Source organism: Mobula hypostoma, chromosome 15, assembly GCF_963921235.1.
Source record: "Mobula hypostoma chromosome 15, sMobHyp1.1, whole genome shotgun sequence".
Taxonomy (NCBI): Eukaryota; Metazoa; Chordata; class Chondrichthyes; order Myliobatiformes; family Myliobatidae; genus Mobula; species Mobula hypostoma.
This window is the reverse complement of record NC_086111.1, coordinates 17,051,010-17,074,299: the sequence shown is the minus strand read 5'-3', so window position 1 is coordinate 17,074,299 and position 23,290 is coordinate 17,051,010. Positions and strand designations below refer to the sequence as shown.

At 41.6% G+C, this 23,290-nt stretch overlaps 1 protein-coding gene across 8 annotated transcripts in view; it reads right to left on the bottom strand.

The window, feature by feature from the left end:
• The window catches only part of dock3 (dedicator of cytokinesis 3), a 966,938-nt gene that overhangs the window by 339,306 nt on the left and 604,342 nt on the right, over positions 1 to 23,290 (bottom strand). For all 8 annotated transcript variants that reach the window (XM_063067780.1, XM_063067785.1, XM_063067784.1 and 5 more), the window contains exon 13: positions 4,777 to 4,865. In XM_063067780.1, the coding sequence (XP_062923850.1) occupies positions 4,777 to 4,865 (89 nt within the window). The remainder of the gene's footprint in view (positions 1 to 4,776; positions 4,866 to 23,290) is intronic.

The following is a 23,290-nucleotide window of genomic DNA, read 5'->3' as shown; positions in this document are numbered from 1 at the left end:
CAGATGGTGATGAGAAGGCGTACAGGAGTGAAATATATCAGCTAGTAGAGTGGTGTTACAGCAACAACTTTGCACTCAGGAAGGGTAAGATGAATACACACCAACCCTAAAAGAGGGATCAAAAGTGGAAAAGTGAACCCACTGCAATTTGCATATTGCAAATGCAATCTCAATGGCTTTTCACATGGCCTTAGACTACCTGGACAATATAAACAGCTATGTCAGGATGCTGTTCATTGACTGTATCTCAGCCTTTAATACCTTTATTCCCATAATCCTGATTGATAAGTTATGGAACCTGGACCTCTGTACCTCTCTCTACAATTGGATCCTTGATTTTCTAACCAGAAGACCACAATCTGTGCAATTGGTGATAATATCTTCTCCTCGCTGATGGTCAACGCTGGTGCACCTCAGGGGTGTGTGCTTGGCCCACTGCTCTACTCTCTCTATACCCATGACTATGTGGCTAGGCATAGCTCAAATACCATCTATAAATTTGCTGATGATACAAGCATTGTTGGTAGAATCCCAGGTGGTGACGAGAGGGTGTTAAGGAGCGAGATATGCCAACTAGTGGAGTGGTGCTGCAGCAACAACCTTGCACTCAATGCCAGTAAGATGAAAGAGCTGATTGTGGATTTCAGGAAGGGTAAGACAAAAGAACACATATCAGTCCTCATAGAGGGATCAGAAGTGGAGAGAGTGAGCAGCTTCAAGATCTCTGAGAACTTAACCTGGTGCCATCATACTGATGCAGCTATAAAGAAGGCAAGACAGCGACTATACTTCATTAGGGGTTTGGTATATCAACAAAAACACTCAAAAACTTCTACAGTTGTACTGTGGAGAGTATTCTGACAGGCTGCATCACTGTCTGGTATGGAGGGGCTACTGCACAGGACCAAAAGAAACTGCAGAAGGTCGTAAATTTAGTCGGATCCATCTTAGGCACTACCCTACAAAGTACCCATGACATTTTCAAGGAGCAGTGTCTCAGAAAGGCAGCGTCCATTATTAATGACCTCCAGCACCCAGGGTATGCCCTGTTACTCACTGTTACCATCAGGTAGGAGGTACAGAAGCCTGAAGGCACACACTCAGCTATTCAGGAAGAGCTTCTTCCCCTCTGCCATCCAATTCCTAAATGGACATTGAACCCTTGAACACTACCTCACTTTTTAAATATATATTATTTCTGTTTTTGCCCAATTTTTAATCCATTCATACATAAATATACTGTTATTTATTTATTTATTCTTCTATATTATCTACTGCATTGAACTGCTGCTGCTAAGTTAACAAATTTCACGACACATGTTGGTGATAATAAACCTGATTCTGATTCTATACTTATGAATAATTCACAGTTTTTATTGTTATGAAATGCAATGTATCATTGCCACAAAAACAACAAATTTCACGACATATGACGGTGATATTAAACCTGATTCTGATATGAAATGTAAAGCTAACTAATAATATAAAAGAAGATTGCAAAAGTTTTTTTAAGATTCATAAAGGGTACTAGAGAGGTAAGAGTTGACATTAAACCACTTGACAATGAGGCTGGAGAAGCAAAAACGGAAAACAGGGAAATGGTGGAGGAGCACCAGTGCTGACAGTGGAAGACATCAGGAATGTGCCAGAAAATCGAGAGAGTCAGAGAGCAGAGATAAACGTAGTGGGCATTACTAAGGGGTAAGTATTGAGGAAACTGAAACCCAGAAGGTGGATGAATGACATATACCTGATGGACTACACCTCTGGAAGAGGCGGATGAACAGATTGGTAGTGATCTTCCAATAATCACTAGAATCAGAGAGGTCCCAGAGGACTGGAAAATTGAAAATGTGAAACCCACTGTTTAGGAGGGAGGGAGACAAAATGAGTTTAAATGGTATTTCCAAGATACTGAAAGATTTTCAACAGAGAACATATACTGAAGAAAAGGTGACTCCTCTAGGGATGACATTCCTAACAGCAATATACAACAACCAACAAGCCATATTGAGCTTGTATATTGTAAAAAACAGGAGGAGTAGCATTGTGGGCACTTGAGTGGCTGAGACAACTGCAACTTGATTGGAAATCCATCCATGATTTGCATGATACATCCCCTGCAGTACAGTCAACTGAAAGTTAATTAAGAAAGGTACTGGATGATGCCACAGCAGTGTTCAAGGATGGCATTGGAAAACTCGAACATGTCAAGGGAAAAATAGTGTTAAATGAAAATGCCACATCCAAATTTTACAAAGCCCATCTGGTTCCTTATACCATCTGTGATAAAGTAGTCTGTGAGATAGATTGTATGGAGGCTGAAGGAATTCTTTCCTAGTTTGAGTGGAGTCCTTGGGCAACATCAGTTGTCCCAGTAGACACGAAGAATGGGTCTGTCAGGATCTGTACTGAAAGTAGATAATTTACCCTCTGCCCAGAATAGAGGATACTGAATCTTTGCAAAAATGTCTGGAAGAAAACATTCCAGCAGAGTTTTCCTTTCAATTAGTTTTATGTTTTAGAGCTACAAAACATTCAATATATACTTTGATAATAAATATACCTTAAACTATATTTGAAAATATTTCTTGATCATTGCTGTGTCAGTATCCTGATGTCCTCAACCTAACAACAGGCTTCACCACATAGATTGTATTAGTTCTGATTATAGAAACATAGAAAACCTACAGCACAGTACAGTAACAATTAAGGCTTATTGTTTCTGTTCAAGGATAGTTAAGAATGAGCTGTCAATACCAATGTTCATTTCGTGAATGAGTAAGTTTGTCTGAGTCCCCTAATTGGTTCAAGGTCAACCAATTTCAGGAAGCTTGGAGGCAGTCTCCCTATAACCATAAGACATAGGAGCAGAATTAGGCCATTCAGCCCATCAAGTCAGCTCCGCCATTCCATCATGGCTGATCCCGGATCCCACTCAACCCCATACACCTTCCTTCTTGCCATATCCATTGATGCCCTGACCGATTAGGAAACAATCAACTTCTGCCTTAAATATACGCACGGACTTGGCCTCCACCGCAGTCTGTGGCAGAGCATTCCACAGATTTACTACTCTGTGGTTAAAAAAAAACCCTCCTTATCTCTTTATAAAAGAGGCTGTGCCCTCTAGTTCTGGAAACCCCCCACTATAGGAAACATCCTCTCCACATCCACCCTATCTAGTTCTTTCAACATTCGGTAGGTTTCAATGAGGTCCCCCTTGCATTCTTCTAAATTCCAGTGAGTACAGGCCCAAAGCTGCCAAACGCTCCTCATATGTTAACCCCAGCATTCCTGGAATCATCCTTATGAATCTCCTCTGGGCTCTCTCCAATGATAACACATCCCTTCTGAGATACGGGGCCAAAACTGTTGACAATACTCCAAGAGTGGCCTGACTAGCGTCTTATAAAGTCTCAGCATTATCTCCTGGCTTTTGTATTCTATTCCCCTTAAAATAAATGCCAACATTGCATCTGCCTTCTTTACCACAAACTCAACCTGTAAGTTAACATTCTGGGAGTCTCTCATGAGGACTTCTAAGTCCCTCGCACCCCTGACGTTTGAACTTTCTCCCCATTTAGATAATAGTCCACACTATTGTTCCTTTTAGCAAAATGCATTATCATATATTTCCCAACGCTGTATTCCATCTGCCACTTTTTTGCCCATTCTTCCAATTTGTCAAAAGTTAGCTGCAATCATATTGCTTCCTCAGCACTACCTACCCCTCCACCTATCTTCATAAATAACTTTGCCACAAAGCCATCAATTCCATTATTTAAATCATTGACAATCAATGTGAAAAGCACGGTCCCAATACTGACTCCTGAGGAACATTACTAGTCACTGGCAGCTAACTAGAAAAGATATCCCTTTACAGAAACTTTGATTTTGACATTTTTTATCATTAGTCTCCAAGTATCTCAAAGCCTCATCCTTAATAATAGACTCCAACACCTTCCCAACCACTGAGGTTAGACTAACTGGCCTATAATTTCTTTTATTTTGCATTCCTCCCTTCTTAAAGAGTGGAGTGACATTTACAATCTTCCAGTCCTCCAGGACCATGCCAGAATCATGTGATTCTTGAAAGATCATGACCAATGCATCCATTATCTCTTCAGCGACCATTCTCAGGACTATGGGATGTAGTCCATCTGGCCCAGGTGACTTATCCACCTTAAGACCTTTGAGTTTGCCTAACATTTTTTCCTTTGTAATAGCAAAGACACTCACTCCTGCTTGCAGATACTCACGGATGTCTGGCACACTGCTAGTGTCTTCCACAGTGAAGACATGTATTTGCAAAGTACCTGTTAAGTTCATCTGCTATTTCTTTGCCCCTCATTACTACCTCACCAGCATCAAAAGCATTGCAAGATTTATTATGATTGCACTCCAAGTGTAACTCTGGACTAGATGTTGTGGTTACTCCTACTTAACAATGACAGCACCTTGAAATTACTCATTATTTCAATATTATAACTTCATTTCTTGACCTAATTTATTATTTGAACATGTTTAAACTAGTTAGTTCAATTAGTGGAAAATGAAATGACGTAATATTTTTCACAACCAACAACTTACAATAATTTGAAAGGGTGATAGTTTGAGCCATGCTTGCTATAGAGAAGCTGTTGTTTAATTCCAAATTATAATACAGAAATGGACTACAATATGAAAGAATAGCATTTCTGCTATGTACAAAATTTTGACAGCTTAGGTTTATGACAAAAAAAGATGAAACTACATGAACAAGATACAATTTACCATAATTAGAGCTGGCTGCAGTGTACTTGTTGCTGGATTTACGAATTATATTTTCATGGATTTGATGCCACTCATTCTCATTATTGCATCTGTTCAAAGAAAACACAGGGAAAGTAAGGCATTAGAAATCTTTTCTTAGTCAGCACAAGACAGTCAAAGACTTGTACAAAAGCACAATATACCTTTTCACCCAAGTATCAAAATATTCACAGTAGTTCAACATCAGTTTCATAGCAGTGAATTAAAGCTTGGCATCGGCTACTGTACATAGAGGCACAATGCTCCAGATGTGTAAAAGCTCATTGTTCTATAGCCGATTGAAATAAACTATTATTTACACACATCATGGAGTCTACGGTAATGATACGTAATGAATAGTCAAAAATGTTCTTCAGTTCCAAAAATTCATGTTCAATTGTACCTTCAGAAACAGAATCTTAGAACTGATTTGTTCCCACTGAGAAGGTTAACAGTTGCAACCTTCAAATTACTGGCAGCAACTTGGAAAATTTTTGGCAATGAAATTTAAGGTGGGAAATGAACCTTAACCAAACTCTCTATAAGAGCTGTATTACTTTTTGTTTTCATTGTGAATCGTGCATATCCATGAGTGTAAAAAAATATAGATCATGGTTGGACCCTAATCTTAGATTAACATGACAATACGTCCTTTCCTCTCAAGTAATAATGGGCATTAAAAAAAATCAAAGGGACACCTCTGGTAATAACGTTGATCTCTGCATGAGAGTTAATGAAGTAATGCTCGAGGCAAAAACATTTTTGCATTTAATTAAATTTATAAATTAAAGCTATTTTCCCTTTGGATATTAAGCTAAAACTGCCAATTTAACATAGCAATCATTGCTGAGTTACAGTTGTTGTCAGAGGACGTCAGGACACTGAAAGTTATCTTAGTTGATGGGTTCATTAGAGGAGGGGAAAAAATTCATTAAGTGATCTATAGGGGAGAATCTACTGGTAACTAATTATGTATTCTAGTCACAGAATCACAGAGTGCTTTCATAAGAACATAAGAAATAGGAGCAGGGGTAGGCCATCTGTCCTTTCGAGCCTGCTTCGCCATTCAATAAGATCTGACCATGGACTCATCTCCACCTACCTGCCCTTTCCACATAACCCTTAATTCCCCTACTATGCAAAAATCTATCCAACCTTGTCTTAAATATATTTACTGAGGTAGCCTCCACTGCTGCACTGGGCAGAGAATTCCACAGATTCACCACCCTCTGGAAAAGTTGTTCCTTCTCATTTCCATCCTAAATCTACTCCCTCAAATCTTGAGGCTATGTCCCCTAGTTCTAGTCTCACCTACCAGTGGAAACAACTTTCCTGCCTCTATCTTATTTATCCCTTTCATAAGTTTATATGTCTTTATACGATCTCCTCTCATTCTGCTGAATTCCAGTTGTATAGTCCCGTGCGACTCAATCTAACTCATAGTCTAACCCCCTCATCTCAGGAATTCATTGTGGATTTCTGTGAGTACATCACTCCCAAGTTCCTGCCAAACAGCACCATAATTTGCCCTACATCAATTAAATATTTTCCCATGCTACACACACAAAATGCTGGAGGAACTCAGCAGAACAGGCAGCATCTATGGGAATGAATTAACAGTTGATGTTTTGGGCCAATACCCTTCATCAGGACTGGAAAGGAAGTGTGAAGGTATCAGAATAAGAAGGTGGGGGGAGGGGAAGGAGGACAAGCTGGAAGGTGATAGGTGAAGCCAGGTGGGTGGGGGAGGGGGATAAATTAAGAAGCTGGGAGGTGATAGTAGGAAAATGTAAAGAGCTGGAGAAGAAGTAATTTGATAGGAGTAGAGAGTGGACCACAGGAAAAAATGTTGGAAAAGAAAGGCACCAAGGGAAGTGATGGACAGGTGATGGGAAGAGGTAAGAGGCCAGAGTGGGGAATTGAAGAAAAGGGAAGAGGGAAAAATTACTGGAAATTGGAGAAATCGATGTTCATGCCATCATGTTGGAGACTACTTAGACGGAATATGAAGTATTGCTGCTACAACCTCAGAGTGACCTCAACATGGCAGAAGAAAAATTCATGGACTGACATGTAAGAAAGGGAGTGGGGATAGGATCTAAAATGGTTGACCACCAGGAAATCCTGTTTCTTGCAGACTGAGAAGAGGTGCTTGACAAAGTGTACTCCAATCAATGTAGGGCAGCCCCGACAGTAGATGACCCTAACAGATTCACAGGTAAGGAGTTGCCTCACTTGGAAGGACTACTTGGGGCCCTGAAGGGAGGTAAGACAGGATGTGAGTCGGGAGGGTAAGAGGAACTTCATCCTTGTTACGGCAGCAAGAAGATGGAGTAAGCACAGATATCTGGGAAATGAAGGACATGTGGGTAGGCACAGCATCGATGGTGGACAAATGGAAACCCTGTTCTTTGAAGAAGGTCAAGATGGCCTGTTTCCGTGCTGTAATTCTTATAAGAAGGAGGACATCTCTGATGTCCTGGAAAGGAAAGCATCGTCCTGGGAACAGATGTGGTGAAGACAAAGGAAATGGGAAAAGAAAATGGCATTTTTACAGGAGACAGGGTGGGAAGAAGTATAGTCAAGATAGCTGTGGGAATCAGTAGGTTTGTAAGTTATTGGTAGACAGTTTGTCTTGAGAGATGGACACAGAGACTGATAAAGAGGAGAGAGATGTCAGAAACGGACTTTTTCTCAGTTGGTTCATTTGCCTTCACCTACCACCCCATGAGCCTTCGCATCCAACACATCATTCTACACGATTTCTGCCATCTTCTCTAGGATCCTACCACTAAACACATCTTTACCTCACCACGCCCCCAACTCGCCACTTTCTGCAGGGACAGTTCCTTCCGTGATTCCCTTGTCCATTCGTCCCTCCCTACTAATCTTCCACCTGACACTCATCCCTGAAAGCAGCAGAAGTACTACACCTGCGCATTCAATGATTTCGATGACAGAATTTATGGTTTTGTGGTCAACTTTGCAGATGATACAAAGACAGATGGAGGGGAAAGTAGTATTGAGGAAGCAGGGAGTCTGCAGAAGGACTTAAAGTAGATTGGGAGAATGGGCAAAGAACAGGCAGATGGAATATAGTGTAGGGAAGTGTATGGTCATGCACTTTGGTAGAAAGAATAAAGGCGTAGACTATTTTTAAGCGGGGAAAAATTCAAAAATTAGAGGCGCTGAGAGACTCAGGAGTCCTTGTGCAGAATTTCCTAAAACTGGCAGATCGAATCAATGTGTTACAATGGGGCATTTGGAGCGGACCCAAGTGCAGGACACAGACATGGAGGTAACATTAACAGAAGTGTATCTTATTAGTAGTTGCCAAGAAGGCCAGAGAGCGAGGACTAGATGCTTACATGGACGTAAACGTTGGACAACAAACCAGAGGAACCTGGACTTGGACTTGGACTTGGCCACGGAGCCTGGACTCGGACATGGAACCTGGACTTGGACTTGGACTCGGGCGCGGAACCTGGATTTGGACTTGGACTCGGACTTAGACTCTGACTTGACTTGGACACGGGACGACAAAACCCAACAATGACAGACAATTCGTATCTTGGCTCGGAGGAGTGGCAAACGGCCAGCAATCCTCAGCTGGACACGAGACAACAAAACCAAACAACGACAGACAATTTGTATCTTGACACGGGGTAACACATGAAGCGGCAAATGGCCGGCAATTCCTTAGCTGAACACGAAGAGACAGAATTCCCAAAGCAACCCCAGGCACTGAAGCCACTTAGAATCCACAATTCTCAGCGGCTCGGAACATGCATTGCTCACTGGCTGAGGAGCCCATTCCCGGCGGCCCCGGAACGTGCATTGCCGCAAGGGCTGCAGTGTGATGGTCCAGCACTGAGCAGATGTAAGCCGAAATTTTTATGCTGCTGGTTCGGATGAGGATCAGGTGTCCTGATCAAGCAGCCCAGTAGAACACTGAACTGAACTGAAATTAACTGAAGTGAGGAGTCAACGGACCGGACCGTGACACAATGGTAAGGAAGGCAAATGCAATGCTAGCATTCATTTCAAGACAACTAGAATGTAAGAGTAGGAAGTAATGCTGAGGCTTTATAAGACACTTGTCAAACCCCACTTGTAGGGCACTGTGAGCAGTTTTGAGCCCCTTATCTAAGAAAAGATTTGTTGGTATTGAAGAGGGTCCAGAGGAGGTAATAAGAATGATTCTGGAAATAAAAGGTTTAATGGATGAGGTGTGTTTGATGGGTATGGGCCTGTAGTCACTGGAACTTAGAAGAACGGTGGGGGAGGGTGGGATCTCATTGAAACCGATTGAATATTGAAAGGCCTAGACTGAGTGAAAGTGGAAAGGATGTTTCTTATAGTGGGTGAGTCTAAGACTAGAGGGCACAGCCTCAGAGCAGAGGGTCGTCCATTTAGAATAGAGATGCTTTAGAATAGAGATGTCAAAGGTTATGGGCAGAAGGCAGGAGTTTGTGGTTGAGAAGACAATAAATCAGCCATGATTGAATGGTGGAGCAGACTCAATGGGACAAGTGGCCTCATTCTACTCCTATGTCTTATGTTTATAAAATACTTTCCCACACTGTGCAATCCACTCTCTCTCCAAGTCTATGGTAAAGGTCAGGGATTCACTCTCTCCAAAATGTTTACCCACCAAGAGAGTATGGCCTCTTCTTTAGTTGGCCTGTCTACATATTGTGCCAAGAATCCTTTCTGGACACACCTATAACAAATTCTGCCTTATCTAAACCTTTTGCACTGAGGAACTGCCAATCAGTGTCAGGAAAGTTGAAGTCACCCATGACAATAACACTATTATCTTGGCATTTTTCCAAATTCTGCCTCCCAATCTGCACCTCGGTGTCTGTGTTGCTACTGGAGGGTCTTTAGAACTCTCCCAATTGAATTGCCTTCCTGTTTCTTATTTCCAACCACATTGACTCCAAAGACAATCCCTTCACGACATCCTTGCTTTCTGCAGCTGTGATTCTAACTCTGATTAGCAATGCCACTCCCACACCTCTTTTACCTCCTTCTCTGTCCCGGAACATCCTGCAGGCATTCTGCCTTTGTTACAGCCAAGTCCTTATAATGGCCACAATGTTATTGCTGAATGTACTGATCCATGCTCAGTACACACAGCTATATAGTGTGTCAGGAACCTTTCCTGGACACATATTCATCGTCCTGATACTTCTCGCATTAAAATCAACACCTATCAAAATGACCATAATTATGTCCTTTCCCCTTCTTATCCTTCCTCACAGTTTCCAGCAGGTTGCTTCTACCTTTACACCAACTGTCTGATCTTCTGACCTGCCACTCTGGTTCCCATCCCTCTACCAAACTGGTTTTACCTTTCCCGACAGCTCTAGCAAACCTGCCCACAAGGACGGATCTAATCTGTCCCTTTAGTACCTTCCCCAGAAGAAATCTTAATGATCCACAAATTTGAAACTGTGCACCCTAAACCAATTCTTCATTGACACATTCATCTGCCGAGTCACAAACAAGAGAAAATCTGCAGATGCTGGAAATCTGAGCAACCCACAAAATGCTGGAGGAGCTCAGCAGGCCAGGCAGCATCTATGGAAAAAAAGTACTGTCGATGTTTTGGGTTGAAACCCTTTGGCAGGAAACGTCAACAGTACTTTTTTTTTCCATAGATGCTGCCTGGCCTGCTGAATTCCTCCAGCATTTTATGTATGTTTTATCTGCCAAGTCATCCTGTTCTTACTCTCACTGGTGCATGGCAGAGGCAACAATCTAGAGATTGTTACCCTTGAGGTCCTGCTTTTCAGCTTCCTATCCAACTCCCTATATTCCCTTTTCAGTGCAGGGTTCCTTTATGGCTGATCTCTCAATAGCAAGTACATTGCTTGGGATACTGTTGGGTGGAGACCAAGCAGAGCCCTTTTCCTACCTACCTATATTAGAAACTTTTGGCTGCTCACCATTCCCTTTTAGAATGCTGAGGACCTGATTTGAGATATCCCTGACCCTGGAACCTGGCAGGCAAAATACCTTTTGCAAATCTGTCATATCCACAAAATATCCTGTATGTTTTCCTACCCACTCAATCCCCTATCATCTCCACACTCCTCATCTCCCCTCTTCCCTTCTGAGCCACTGAACTAGATTCAGTGCCAGAGATTTGATCTCTATGACTTTCCTTTGCTATGTCTTTCTCCCCAACATTATCTAAAGTGGTACTTGTTATTGAGGGGACAGAGGCACCTTGAAATGGTTGTTTATCCCCTTTCTTTCTCCTGATGGTCACCAAGTTACCCTTACCCTGCATCGTAGATGTGACTACTTCCATCTTGCTCTTATCTATCACCTCTTCCTTCTTCCGAGCAAGCTAAAGGTCACTCAACTCTAGTTCCAGTTCCCTAATGCAATCCATAAAAGCTGCAGCTGGATGTGCTTCTTGCAAGTGTCGTCATCCTGGACACTGGAGGTCTCCCTGTCTTCCTACATCCTGCAAGAGGAGCATTTCACTGTCTGAACTGGCATTTCCATAGCTCCAACTGTGCAGAAAGAATGAAAGAAATTTACCTTACCCACCTTCTCTACTTGCCGAAGCCCCTTGAACCAAAGCCTCAAGCTTGGCACTCTAACACTGGCCGCTCCACTGAAGACTAACTTATTTTTATTGGCCTTTGCTAATCGCCCAATAAACCAGATGATCTTAAGCCTGCTGAAAAATTCCGAAATGTTCCGCTCGCTTTTGTTAGTTATCTTTGTTCTATGTCTCCTGATTTTTGACATCACCAATAGGAGCAGATTTTCATCACCTACCTGTCCTTTCCCTTCATAATTGTAAAAATCTCATCCAGATCTGTTCCATTGTAAGGAAAACTGCTTCAGCTTCTCCAGTCTATCCACATAACTAAAATCATTTAGCAAATCTCTTCTACACTGTCTTGAATGCTTCAACAATGGCAGAACCAGTATTTTACAAAGGTTCAGCATGACTTCCTTGCTCTTGTATTCTATATTTCTATTTATAAAAAGCAGAGTTCTGTATTTGTTTTATTTCACTTCCTCAACGTTCTGCTACTTTCAACATACTATATGCCCAAGACACTCAGTTCTTGTATTCCCTTCAGAAGTGTACTGCCTCTAGTTTATATTCTCTTCTGATCATTCACAATTCACAATTTACAGCAATAAATGTTACCTGCCACTGACCTAGCAACTGATCCATCTTTACTATCCTGTTCACAGTTAAAGTACTTTACTATCCTCTACACCCTCAAGTACTGTATCATCAGCAAATTTGGAGAATGTCCTGTACACCAAAGTCCAATTCATTAGCATATTAAGAAAAGTTGCATTCTGGTATCATCTGTGGCAAATCTACTATACAACTCCTTTGAAGCTGAATAATGACATATCTTTACTACTCTTTACTATTATTTACTGAATGGCCTTCAGTCTTGAAGACAAGCCCCTTATAGATATCCAATTTTACCACATCACCATCATTTGGAAAGTTGAAGTTGTCCATTACCACAATCCAGTTTCCCTGTGAATTTGTTCCACAATAATTAGAAACCTTTAGAATAGTTCTAGTTGTAATTGTACCTCTATTTTTTAAACTTCCAAACAGGTAGATTCTAAAGGATCTAGATGGATTCTATTCTTGAAAAAAAAACTGCAGATGCTAGAAATTCAAATATAAATAGGAAATGCTAGAAATGTTCAGGAAATCCGGCAGCCTCTGTGGAAAATGAACTGAGTTGATGTTTCTGGTTGAAGAGTCTTTGTAAGAGTGGATTATTCTTGATCATTCCAGGACATGAACTCTTCTCCCAGCACAGTAACATTCACAAGAATCAAAGCATTTATTTCTACTGATTTTGAAATCCTGTTTTTAAAATTTTTTCATTTTTCTCCCCTAATCCAAAAGGTCCTATGATGTTATCAACCCTTTCCTGTCCAACTTTAGAGTTAAAATCTCCCATGACTAGTTTTATAACCTGAGATTTACATTGCTCATAAGCACTGTCGAGAACTTCATACAACTTCTTGATATCCTCTTCATCCGCATCATTTGTTGGCGTATAGGCTTGGATTATGCTAATGTTAAAAGGGTTACCCCTTAATTTAACTAAAAGCAGCCAGTCAGATATTGCCCAATATCCCGTAAGACATTTTGGTACTCATTTGTTTAAAATAATTCCAACTCCAAACATATGCTGTTGACCTCCAGATTACATTATCAGAGAACTATCCTTAGTGAATTTGCCACTGTTGGGGTCCATCTAATTTCTGACAGGCCTAAGATATCGACTTCCAACCTTTCCATTTCATTTAATGTGTTGTCCAACTTTCCTTTCTGGTGAAGTGTACAGATGTTCCACGTTGCTACCCTTAGCCTTTCCCTATTGCTTACAGTCACTGGATGACTGTCTGATGTCACCTGCAGCACATGACTACCCCTACCGAGCGAGGTGTTGTTCTGTTGATTATAATCAACCCCATTCACGCTGTTGTCTGGTTTCCTTCTTTTGTTTCTTTCCATGATTGACTAGGCAGAAATTTCAACAGTGGTTTGCTGTTGCCGTCTGTTGCCACAGTGCTCATCTAACTACAGCATTTGACCTCTACTGGTGTTCCCAATTAGGAATCATAATTGCCTTGGGTGGGAGAAGCTATATAATCGTTATTGGCATTTCCTGATACATAGTCAGGACCCAACCATCCCATACGTGCTGGCACCAGCATAATGATAACATAACCCATAATGATCAGAAGTACACAGGCAGCAAGAACAACAACAGAACGAAACAGGACAACAATAACAAAACAAGCCCCTTTCTCACCCTCCCACCCCCTCATACACACAGGCCTCTAACCCCCTTGCAGACTACCTCTTGGCCTCCTCACTTTTCTTTGTTTATGGTAACCCATATCCTTCTGTGCCAATACTGTTGTGAGCTGCTGGGTAACTATATTCTAAAATGTACTTCTCATGAAATGCTCAGCCTGAATTCACACTCAACCTAAAAATCTACCTCAAACTGTCCACAGTTGCAGTACTAAAATAGAAGAAATATTCTTCTATTTGATGGAGGTAAAAACAATGGCAAAATATATATATCAGCCTTACAACAAATTATGAGTTTCATAAAATAAAATTCCAAGCGTCAGAAAATTCCTGTTTTTGAGGAAAGGGGTCTATTGTCATCAGAATCAGGTTTAATATCACTGACATGTGTCGTGAACTGGGTTACTTTGCAGCAGCAGTACAATGCAATACATGATACTGTAATTGAGAGAAAAAACTGTAAATTATCGTAAGTAAATAATACACACACACACACACACACATATATATGTGTGTGTGTGTGTGTGTGTGTATGTATATACATATAAAATAGTTAAATTAAATAAGTAGTGCAAAAAAAGTAGTAAGGTAGTGTTCATGGGTTCAATGTCCATTTAGAAATTGGATGGCAGAGGGGAAGAAGCTGTTACTGAATTGTTGCGTATGTGCCTTCAGGCTTCTGTACCTCTTTTCTGATGATAGCAATGAGAAGAGGGCATATACCGGGTGGTGGGGGCCCTTAATGATTAACACCGCCTTTTTGATGCACTGGTTCTTGAAGATGTCCTGGATACTTATGAGGCTAGTACTCATGATGGAGTTGACTAATCTAACAATTCTCTACAGCTTTCTGCGATCCTGTGCAGTAGCCCCCACCCCCATACCAGACAGTGATGCAGTCAGATAGAATGCTCTCCACAGTACTTCTGTAGAAATTTGTGAGTGCTTTTGGTGACATACCAAAACAAATCAGTTGTTACTTTCATTTCACTAATCTATTTAATGACTCTAATGACAAATTATATCTTTCAAGCCACTCAAAGCATTGATAGTTAGGTAATGGCTTCATCATAACAAGTATCTTTCACAAAGGATGACTAGCACAGGAGACCTTGAAAATGCCTGTATAAGTATTATCATACCAAATTTGACATGATGAACTAATTTCTTCAAAATTTATTCATTGCATCACTATGTAACAATGAAATGACAATTACAGTAATTAGTAATGATTTGGAACTCACTGAGCAACACAGAGGCACAATCTGGTCCTTGTATTGTTTTTAGCATTTTTAATATAATTTATTGTAAAGAATACTCTGCCACAAAACCATTTTAAATAAAAATCTATTAAGCAGGTAATCTTTCCCATCTGGTCACCTTGTACTTTCATACTATTTCAGCTCACTTTTCATTGAAGGCACATTCTTCTGCAGTACAATCTGGCCAGTACTTGCAGCTTCCAAATTTTTACCAGTCAAGTCCTTGGCTGAAACATTAAGCTCAGTTCCACTGACAGTCAATAATTGAGGTGGACTCATCAGGGGCATAGAGGCAGTCAGTGCTTGCTAGAAAAAACACTTCGAAAACCTCTTCCACTATGACTCTATCCTTTACTCCATCACACAGTAACCTCCTTGGGCCTGCCTTGCTGCCACTCCAAACTGACAAGAAGTTGAGAAGGTCACATCCTACTCAAAAATAATAAAGTCTCGGTAGCAGTTGGTAAACTGGCTGAAATCTTAGAACTTGGTACTGAAGAGGTTTAGAAAAAAATTACAATCCTCTGGCAGCATTTAAAACTAGAAAAATATAACGGACAACCTCAGAGATGTTATATTCAAATATACAGGCAATTCAAAGAGTGGAGTATCCCTGCTGCCTGCCATAGAGTAAGTCAGCATGAGGAGCTTCTGGTGGCCCAAGCTCCCGTATTACAGTGCAGATTCCATTAATCTAGAGTGGTAGTGGATATGATTTTCACTGTGTGGCAACTCAAGAAAAATGGAAAGAGCAGCACGAACCACAGTACATAGCTTTCAAAGAAGCGTTTAATTCTATCACTTGGGAAAGATTTCTCAAATGCAGATGAACATGGAATTTTGTCTCCATGTCATGCTTGCTTTAAGATGCCACGTGAGTCATGTTTACTAACAAATGGGTCTACAACAGGCACATTATCAGTGAAAACTGGTGTCAAACAAGGCCTTGTCAATACCCCAACATTTTCTCTTCTTTCTGCGCAGAAACAGTACACCTCACTGTTATGTTTTGTAACTCCAAAACATAAAAAGTAATTGAAAGGAGAACAGGAGAGCTGGGAGCATGAGTCTAACTCTGTTTTTACTTTAAGCAAGGGGTGCATGTATCACGTGGTAGCATCATGACATATGCTATTCATGCGTTCTTACATATAACCCACATGCATTATGTAAACAACAAAGAATGCTTAATTAAATAATATACTCACGATATTACTCGAATATTAAATACACAACACTCCACCCTGCTTAGCTATCAATTCCAAATCAATACAGAATGCATCACAACTTATATACATAGACTATATATACAGTATACTATACAAAATAACTACTATATGATTATCCACAACACAATAAATTTTAAGTTGTCCCATTCAGGCCTAAAGATTTAATCACATTAGAGGATTTCTTACTCTTGTGGGATAATGTCTTTCATGACAAGGGGGATCACTCTGCTTGGCAGGTGAGACTTGTGGCTGTGAAACAATCTCAGGTTCTGAGGTCTCCTCCGTGATGGTTGTAGCAGTTGAGTCTGGGACTGCAGGAAGTGGTTCTGACAGTTCTGGCGACCTTTCTTCTCGAACAATTGATTCTGCTCTCAACTGATTGATGTGTTATCTCCAGATGACATGAGATTCAATCTCCATGTGTAGGAGAGTGGTCCAGTTCTATCCTTAATCTTTTTGCATACCCACTTTTGTTCATCTCTGTAGTCCCTCATCAGAACTGCTTGTCCAGGAGTGGAACATTGAAACTCCTTGTTTGAGAAGCCTTCAATTTGTCTCACTGTTTGTCCTGCATACTCCTTCTGAGATTGGGTTGGAAGGGACAACCTAGGAACAGCAAAGCCGATGAGTTGTTTGTTGTCAAGCGTGCTGCATTGTGATATGCAAAGAGGAAATTGGTGAGCTTGTGATTCAGTGTCAGTGTAGTGTGTTCTGCTGACATTGCTTGCAGTGCGTTCTTTAGACTCTGGGCAAACCTTTTTGCCAGGCTATTTGTCGCTGGGTGGTACGGTGCAGATGTAAAATGTCTTATTCTATTAATTTTTAGGAATGAATCTGTTCCGCAATGAACTGTGGTCCGTTATCACTGATTAATGGAACACCAGTCCTTGAGAAGAGGCTTCTTAACACATCAACAGTATGCAAGGCTCTAGTGAAAGCTATTGTGAACACTTCTGGCCACTTTGTAGCTGCATCCACTACTACCAAGAAATTTATGCCCATTAATGGTCTGACAAAATCTACATGAATCCTCTGCCAGGACAATGCAGGCTATTCCCAGGGAGAGAGGGGTGCTGCTCTTAGCATCTTCTGGACATGTTGGCATCCCGAGCAGTGCATGGCATCTATCCCAGGCCACCAGACAAAACTTTTGAGCCAATGCTTTTATTTTAACCATGCCTAGGTGACTGGCATGTAACACCTCTAGTACTTTAGCTATCAGCTTGCATGGTATAACAACTTGCATTCCCCACATAAGGCACCCTCTGTCAAGGGCAAGTTTACCTCACTAATGATAAAAATAGGAGAACCGGTGTTTCTGCTACACATTCCACCCATTTTAGGTGGCTATTTAGACGTGAGACAGAGTGGGGTCTTTTTTGGCTTCCCTTTGAAGCATCTCTGCTATAATAGAAAGACTATTGATTTGTGTTAGGAAGAGTATGTCAAGAGGAGAGTCCACACTGCTTCAATGGAAAAAGCATCTTGCATTTACCCCATCTATATCCCACTAATTTTGTATACCTCTGTCAAATTTCCTCTCAATTTTCTACACGCTAAGGAGAAAAAAACTAACCTATTCAATCTTTTCTTAAAACTCAGGTCCTCCAGTCCTGGCAACATCTTTGTAAATTTTCTCTGTACTCTTTCATCCTTATTTACATCTTACCTGTAGGTAGGTGACCAAAACTGCACACAATATTTCAAATTAGGCCTCATCAACGTCTTATACAACCAACATAACATCCCATCTTCTGTACTCAGTACTTTGATTTATGAAGGATAATATGCCAAGAGCTTTCCTTCCGACCCCATCTACCTATGACACTATTTTCAATAAATTATGGACCTATATTTTTAGATCCCTTTGATCTACAGTACTCTTCAGTGCACTATGCAAGACATACCCTGATTGGTCCTACCGAAGTGTAACACCTCACATCTGTCTGCATTAAATTCCTTCTGCCATTTTTAGCCCATTTTACCAGCTGGTCCAGATTGAGCTGCAAGCTCTGATAGCCTTCCTCGCTGTCAACTACACCCCCAATCTTGGTGTCATCCTAAATTTTGCTGTTCCAGTTAACCACATTATCATCCAGATCATTGACATAGATGATAAACAACAATAGACCCAGCACTGATCCCTGCCACACCAGTACAACATAGAACATAGAACATAGAACAGTACAGCACAGGAACAGGCCATTTGGCCCACAATGTTGTGTTGAACTAGCTAAAAGGCAAATCAAAAACACCCAAACACCAATCCTTCCTACCTACACCATTTCCATATTCTTTCATCTTCCTTACATCCACTGCCTATCCAATTATCTCTTAAAAGCCTCTTATGTATTTCCCTCTACCACCAAACCAAGCAGCACGTTCCAGACATCCACAATGCTCTAAGTAAAAAAACTTACTCCTCACATTCCCCTTGAACCTGCCCCCTCTCACCTTCAATGCATGCCTTCTGATATTAGACATTTCAAACCTAGAAAACATATTTTCTGTCTGCTCTATCTATGCTTCTCATCATCTTGTACACCTCTGTCAGATTTCCCCTTAGCCTTCAATGCTCCAGAGAAAACAACCCAAGTTTATCCAGCCTCTCGTGATAGCACATGCTCTTTAAACTAGGCACTCTCTCCAAAGCCTCAACATCCTTCCGACAGCGGGCAAGCAGAACTGTACACAATACTCCAGATGTGGCCCAACCAGAGTTTTATAAAGTTTCAACATAACCTCCTGACTTCTGAACTCAATGTCTCAACTAAAAGCAAGGATTCCCTAAGCCTTCTTAACCACCCTGTAACCATTTTCAAGGAACTATGAACTTGGATTCCGAGATCTCCCTGCTCAGCAACACTGTTCTTGCCCTTAACAGTGTCCGGCCTTCTTGCATTTGTCCTAGTAAGGTGCAACACCTCACATTTATCTGGGTTAAACTCCATCTGCCATTTCTCAGCCCAATTCTGCAATTGATCTATATCATGCTGTATTATTTGCCAGTCTTCTACACTATCCACAATTCCACCAATCTTGGCTTCATCTGCAACTCTACTAACCCACCCATCTACATTTTGATCTAGGTCATTTATATACATCACAAACAGCAGAGGCTCTAGTATAGATCCCTATGGAACACCACTAATTACAGACCTCTAGCTTGATTAAGTACCTTTGACCACTACCTTGTGCAAGAGATTTTGTCAAATGCCTTATGAAAAATCCATGTAGGCAACATTCACTGTCCTACCCTCATCAATCTCTCTCGTCACCTTGTCAAAAAACTCAATCAAATTGGTAGGGCATGACCTGACATGCTTGTTCTCCCTAATTAGGCTATGGGTTTCCATGCTCATATATCATATCCCTATCTCCAGTAATTTCCCTACAACTGACATGAGTCTATAGTCTGTAGTGAGACAACAGTCTATAGTTCCCAGGATTTTCCCTTGTTCCCTTCTTAAATAAAGGTACAACATTAGCTGCTCACCAGTCCTCCGAGACTTGCTTGTGGCTAGGGAGGACACAAAGATACGGGTCAAGGGCCCAGCAATCTCCTCTCTTGCCTCCTTCAGTAATCTGGGGTAAATCCCATTAGCCACCTTAATACTCAGTAGGTGGCCCAACACTTAACCTCTAAATACATTCAGTACTGATTCCCTGGTCCTTCGTATTGTTTTTCTTGGTAAATACTGAAGCAATGTCCTCATTAGGTATCTCACTCACATTTTCTGCATTCAAGCAAATGTTTTTCCCTTTATCCTTGAGTGGTCCCATCCTCTCCCTAATTATCCTCTTGCTCTTGGTGTATGTATAGAAACTCTGGGATTCACCTTAATCCTACTTGTTGAGGACTTTTCATGGTCCCTCCTGGCTTTCTTCTGGATTAAGATGGCGCTACTGAAGGCAGTACTGGTAGTTTGAAAGCAAAGAAATTCAATTAAAAACATTACTAATAACACTTTTTTGAAGTAAATTGTAGTGAACTATCACCACAAACAATGAAGAGGTGAGTTAAGGCAAAGTGAATTTGAGAGATGCACTGTGCTGGTTGGAATGAACAATTCAGAGAGGAGAAGCTGAGGTAGATGAGTTCTGATGCCTGTCCAACTAACCTAGGTGCGAGGATGAATTGTTCTAAGCACCGAGCCAGTCTGGAGAGTTTGAGAATGGCTTCTTCGCCAGCAAAATCTAGGCTCAAAGTTAATTGCTGGGCAGTGTGTTCTGTGCCTGGAGCCATTTGCTGTGGCGGAGCCCAGGTTCTAATGCGAGGCATGATCTGACGATCCGCTGTTTGGACAATTTAAATGGCAGCCCAGATAGACTGGAAAGGCACAGTGTTAAGAGTCAGGTGAGGTTCTTTCACTGTAAGCACTGAGCCGATTTGGAGAGGTTGAGAAAGGTTTCTTCAGCAGTGAAATCTAGGCATGAAGCGAATTGCTGGGCAACGTGTTCTAGGCCCAGAGTGATTTGCCATGTTGGAACCGGGTCCTAATGTGAGGTACGATCTGCTGTTTAGACAATTTAAATGTTGGCCCAGATAGGCCGGGGTCTCCACTCTACACATTGCTGAGGCTATGAGACACCACCCCCACCCAACTGCTATGGTTCGTGTCTGGAAATTTTGTAGTGATTTAGCCCGCTAATATGAGGAACTGATACCAAAGCTTTGGGCTGCTCTGGGGATTTGGATCTAAGGATTCAATCTGGCTTGGAATGCTTTTGTTGTTGCCTCCTTCTAATGTTTGCATAATTTGTCTTCAGCCATCTACTCCCTGCACTCTGGGTATAACCACTTGATCAAAAGTCTTATTTATCAATTGCTCTGCCTCTCAGTTCTTCTTTAGTTCACCCAACTCCAGCTCCAGCTTCTTAATGCGGTCTTTCAGGAGCTGGATACGGCCGCACTTCCCGCATCAGGGAGACAATCAGGTTCCATGAATTCCCACATCCTACAGGAGAAGCATTCCACTGCCATGTCTGCCATCCTGCCTGCACTGTATTATGAGTCACCAAGACCAAATCAGCAATAACAAAAGGAAAAACTTACCCTTCTTACCTGTTTCTTTGGCCTCAGCCTCTTTTTGTCTAGATTCTACAAACTAGATGATCTCTCAGTGCATCATTTACCGAACTGACAATGCTCAGACAACTTCATTTAAGCCATGTACCCTGAAATGGGCTCCCCTTCTTTTTCATTCCGCTTATGAAATTGAAAACAATTGTTTCAGTTCTAAATGTTCTTGCGTTACCTTCATGATCTCAGCAAGGTCTTGACAGGCATCAGTGGTTGTTAGGTTGATGGAGAAGATCCTGAGAGGTGGGATTTATGAACATTTAGACAGGCATAAAATGATTAGGAATAGTCAGCATGGCTTTGTGAAAGGTAGGTCATGCCTTACGAGCCTGATTGAATTTTTTGAGGATGTGACTGATCACATTGATGAAGGTAGAGCAGTAGATGTAGTGTACAGGTGTCCCCCACTTTTCGAACATTCGCTTTATGAAACCTCACTGTTACTAAAGTCCTACATTAGTACCCTGTTTTCGCTTTCAGAAGGTGTTTTCACTGTTATGAAGAAAGGCAGCACGCGCCCCGAGCAGCCGCTCTGCCCTGGATTCCGAACGGCATTGCTTAAACACGTTGCATTGAGCAGCTGTTAGCAAGATGAGTTCTAAGGTGTCGGAAAAGCCTGAAAGAGTAAGGGTGTTACACTTAGTGTAAAACTAGACATAATTAAGCGTTTCGATCATGGTGAACGAAGCAAGGACAAAGTGAGTTTGGCTTGTGGAAATTGACGAAGATGACGTTGAAGAGGTTTTGGCATTCCATGACCAAGATATGATAGATGAAGAGCTGATGCAATTGGAAGAGGAAAGAATAACAATCGAAACCGAATGCAGAAAGTGAAGCAACTGCGTGAGATTTTCACTGCAATGATAAAGTACGACTTTAATTTTGAAAGGATACGTAGGTTTAGGGGATATTTGCAGGATGTTTGAGTGCTTACAAACAACTATATGATAGAAAAATGCGCGAGGCTCAGCAGTCAAGCAAGCCTTCCACATCAGCCACAGCAGACGACGAACCTCGACCTTCAACATCGAGGCGGGCAGTCATAGGAGAAGATGAGCTGCCTGCCCTGATCGACGATGAGATGACACCCCCGTGTCCCACCACCCCAACACCCGGGTCCCCAACAGATACTGTACCGATTCGCGAAGAACGCAGTGGTAGCTGGGAGGCACACAGCACATCTTTAAGAAAAAAGACGAAATAAACATGCTAATTAATTAGGTGTCGCCTAGCACGTAATTGTCGGCCCAGATCAGAGGCGATGCAATCGACAATTGCCTCTGATCTGCACCGATATTTACGTGCCGGGCAGCACCTAATTAATTAGCATTTTTATTTCGACTTTTTGCTTAACGATGTGCTGTGTGCCTCCCGGCTACTACTACGTTCTTCGCGGCAATTTATCGGGTCGGCGGCCTGGAAGGTGGGGGCCACTGCACCACCCAGCCTGCAACGACTCAGTCTAACACACCATCATCAGTGTGCTCAGCTCTGTTTTCCCAATTCCGGTAAGTGATACTACACTGTACATACATTATTTCTACTTTATATAGGCTGTGTATTTTTATGTGTTATTTGGTAGATTTGGCAGCTTCATAGTTTAAAGGTTACTGGAGAGCGCGTTTATGCCAACAGCGCATGCGTGAGATTTTCTGCCAAGAGCGCTTGCGTGAGATTTTCGCTACGGAGATCTGTGCAGGCAATCGTTGTAGAGAAGTATTTCTACTTCATATAGGCTGTGTATTTATCATATCATTCCTGCTTTTACTATATGTTACTGTTATTTTAGGTTTTATTTGTTATTTGGCAAGATTTGGTAGGTTATTTTTGGGTCTGCGAACATTCACAAAATCTTCCCATATAAGTAAATGGTAATTGCTTCTTCGCTTTACGACATTTCGGCTTACGAACCATTTCACAGGAATGCTCTACCTTCGGATGGCGGGGGAAACCTGTATATGGATTTCAGCAAGGCATTTGATAATTTACCCCATGCAAGGCTTATTGAGAAAGTAAGGAGGCATGGGATCCAAGGGGACCTTGCTTTGTGGATCCAGAACTGGTTGCGCACAGGAGGTAAAGAGTG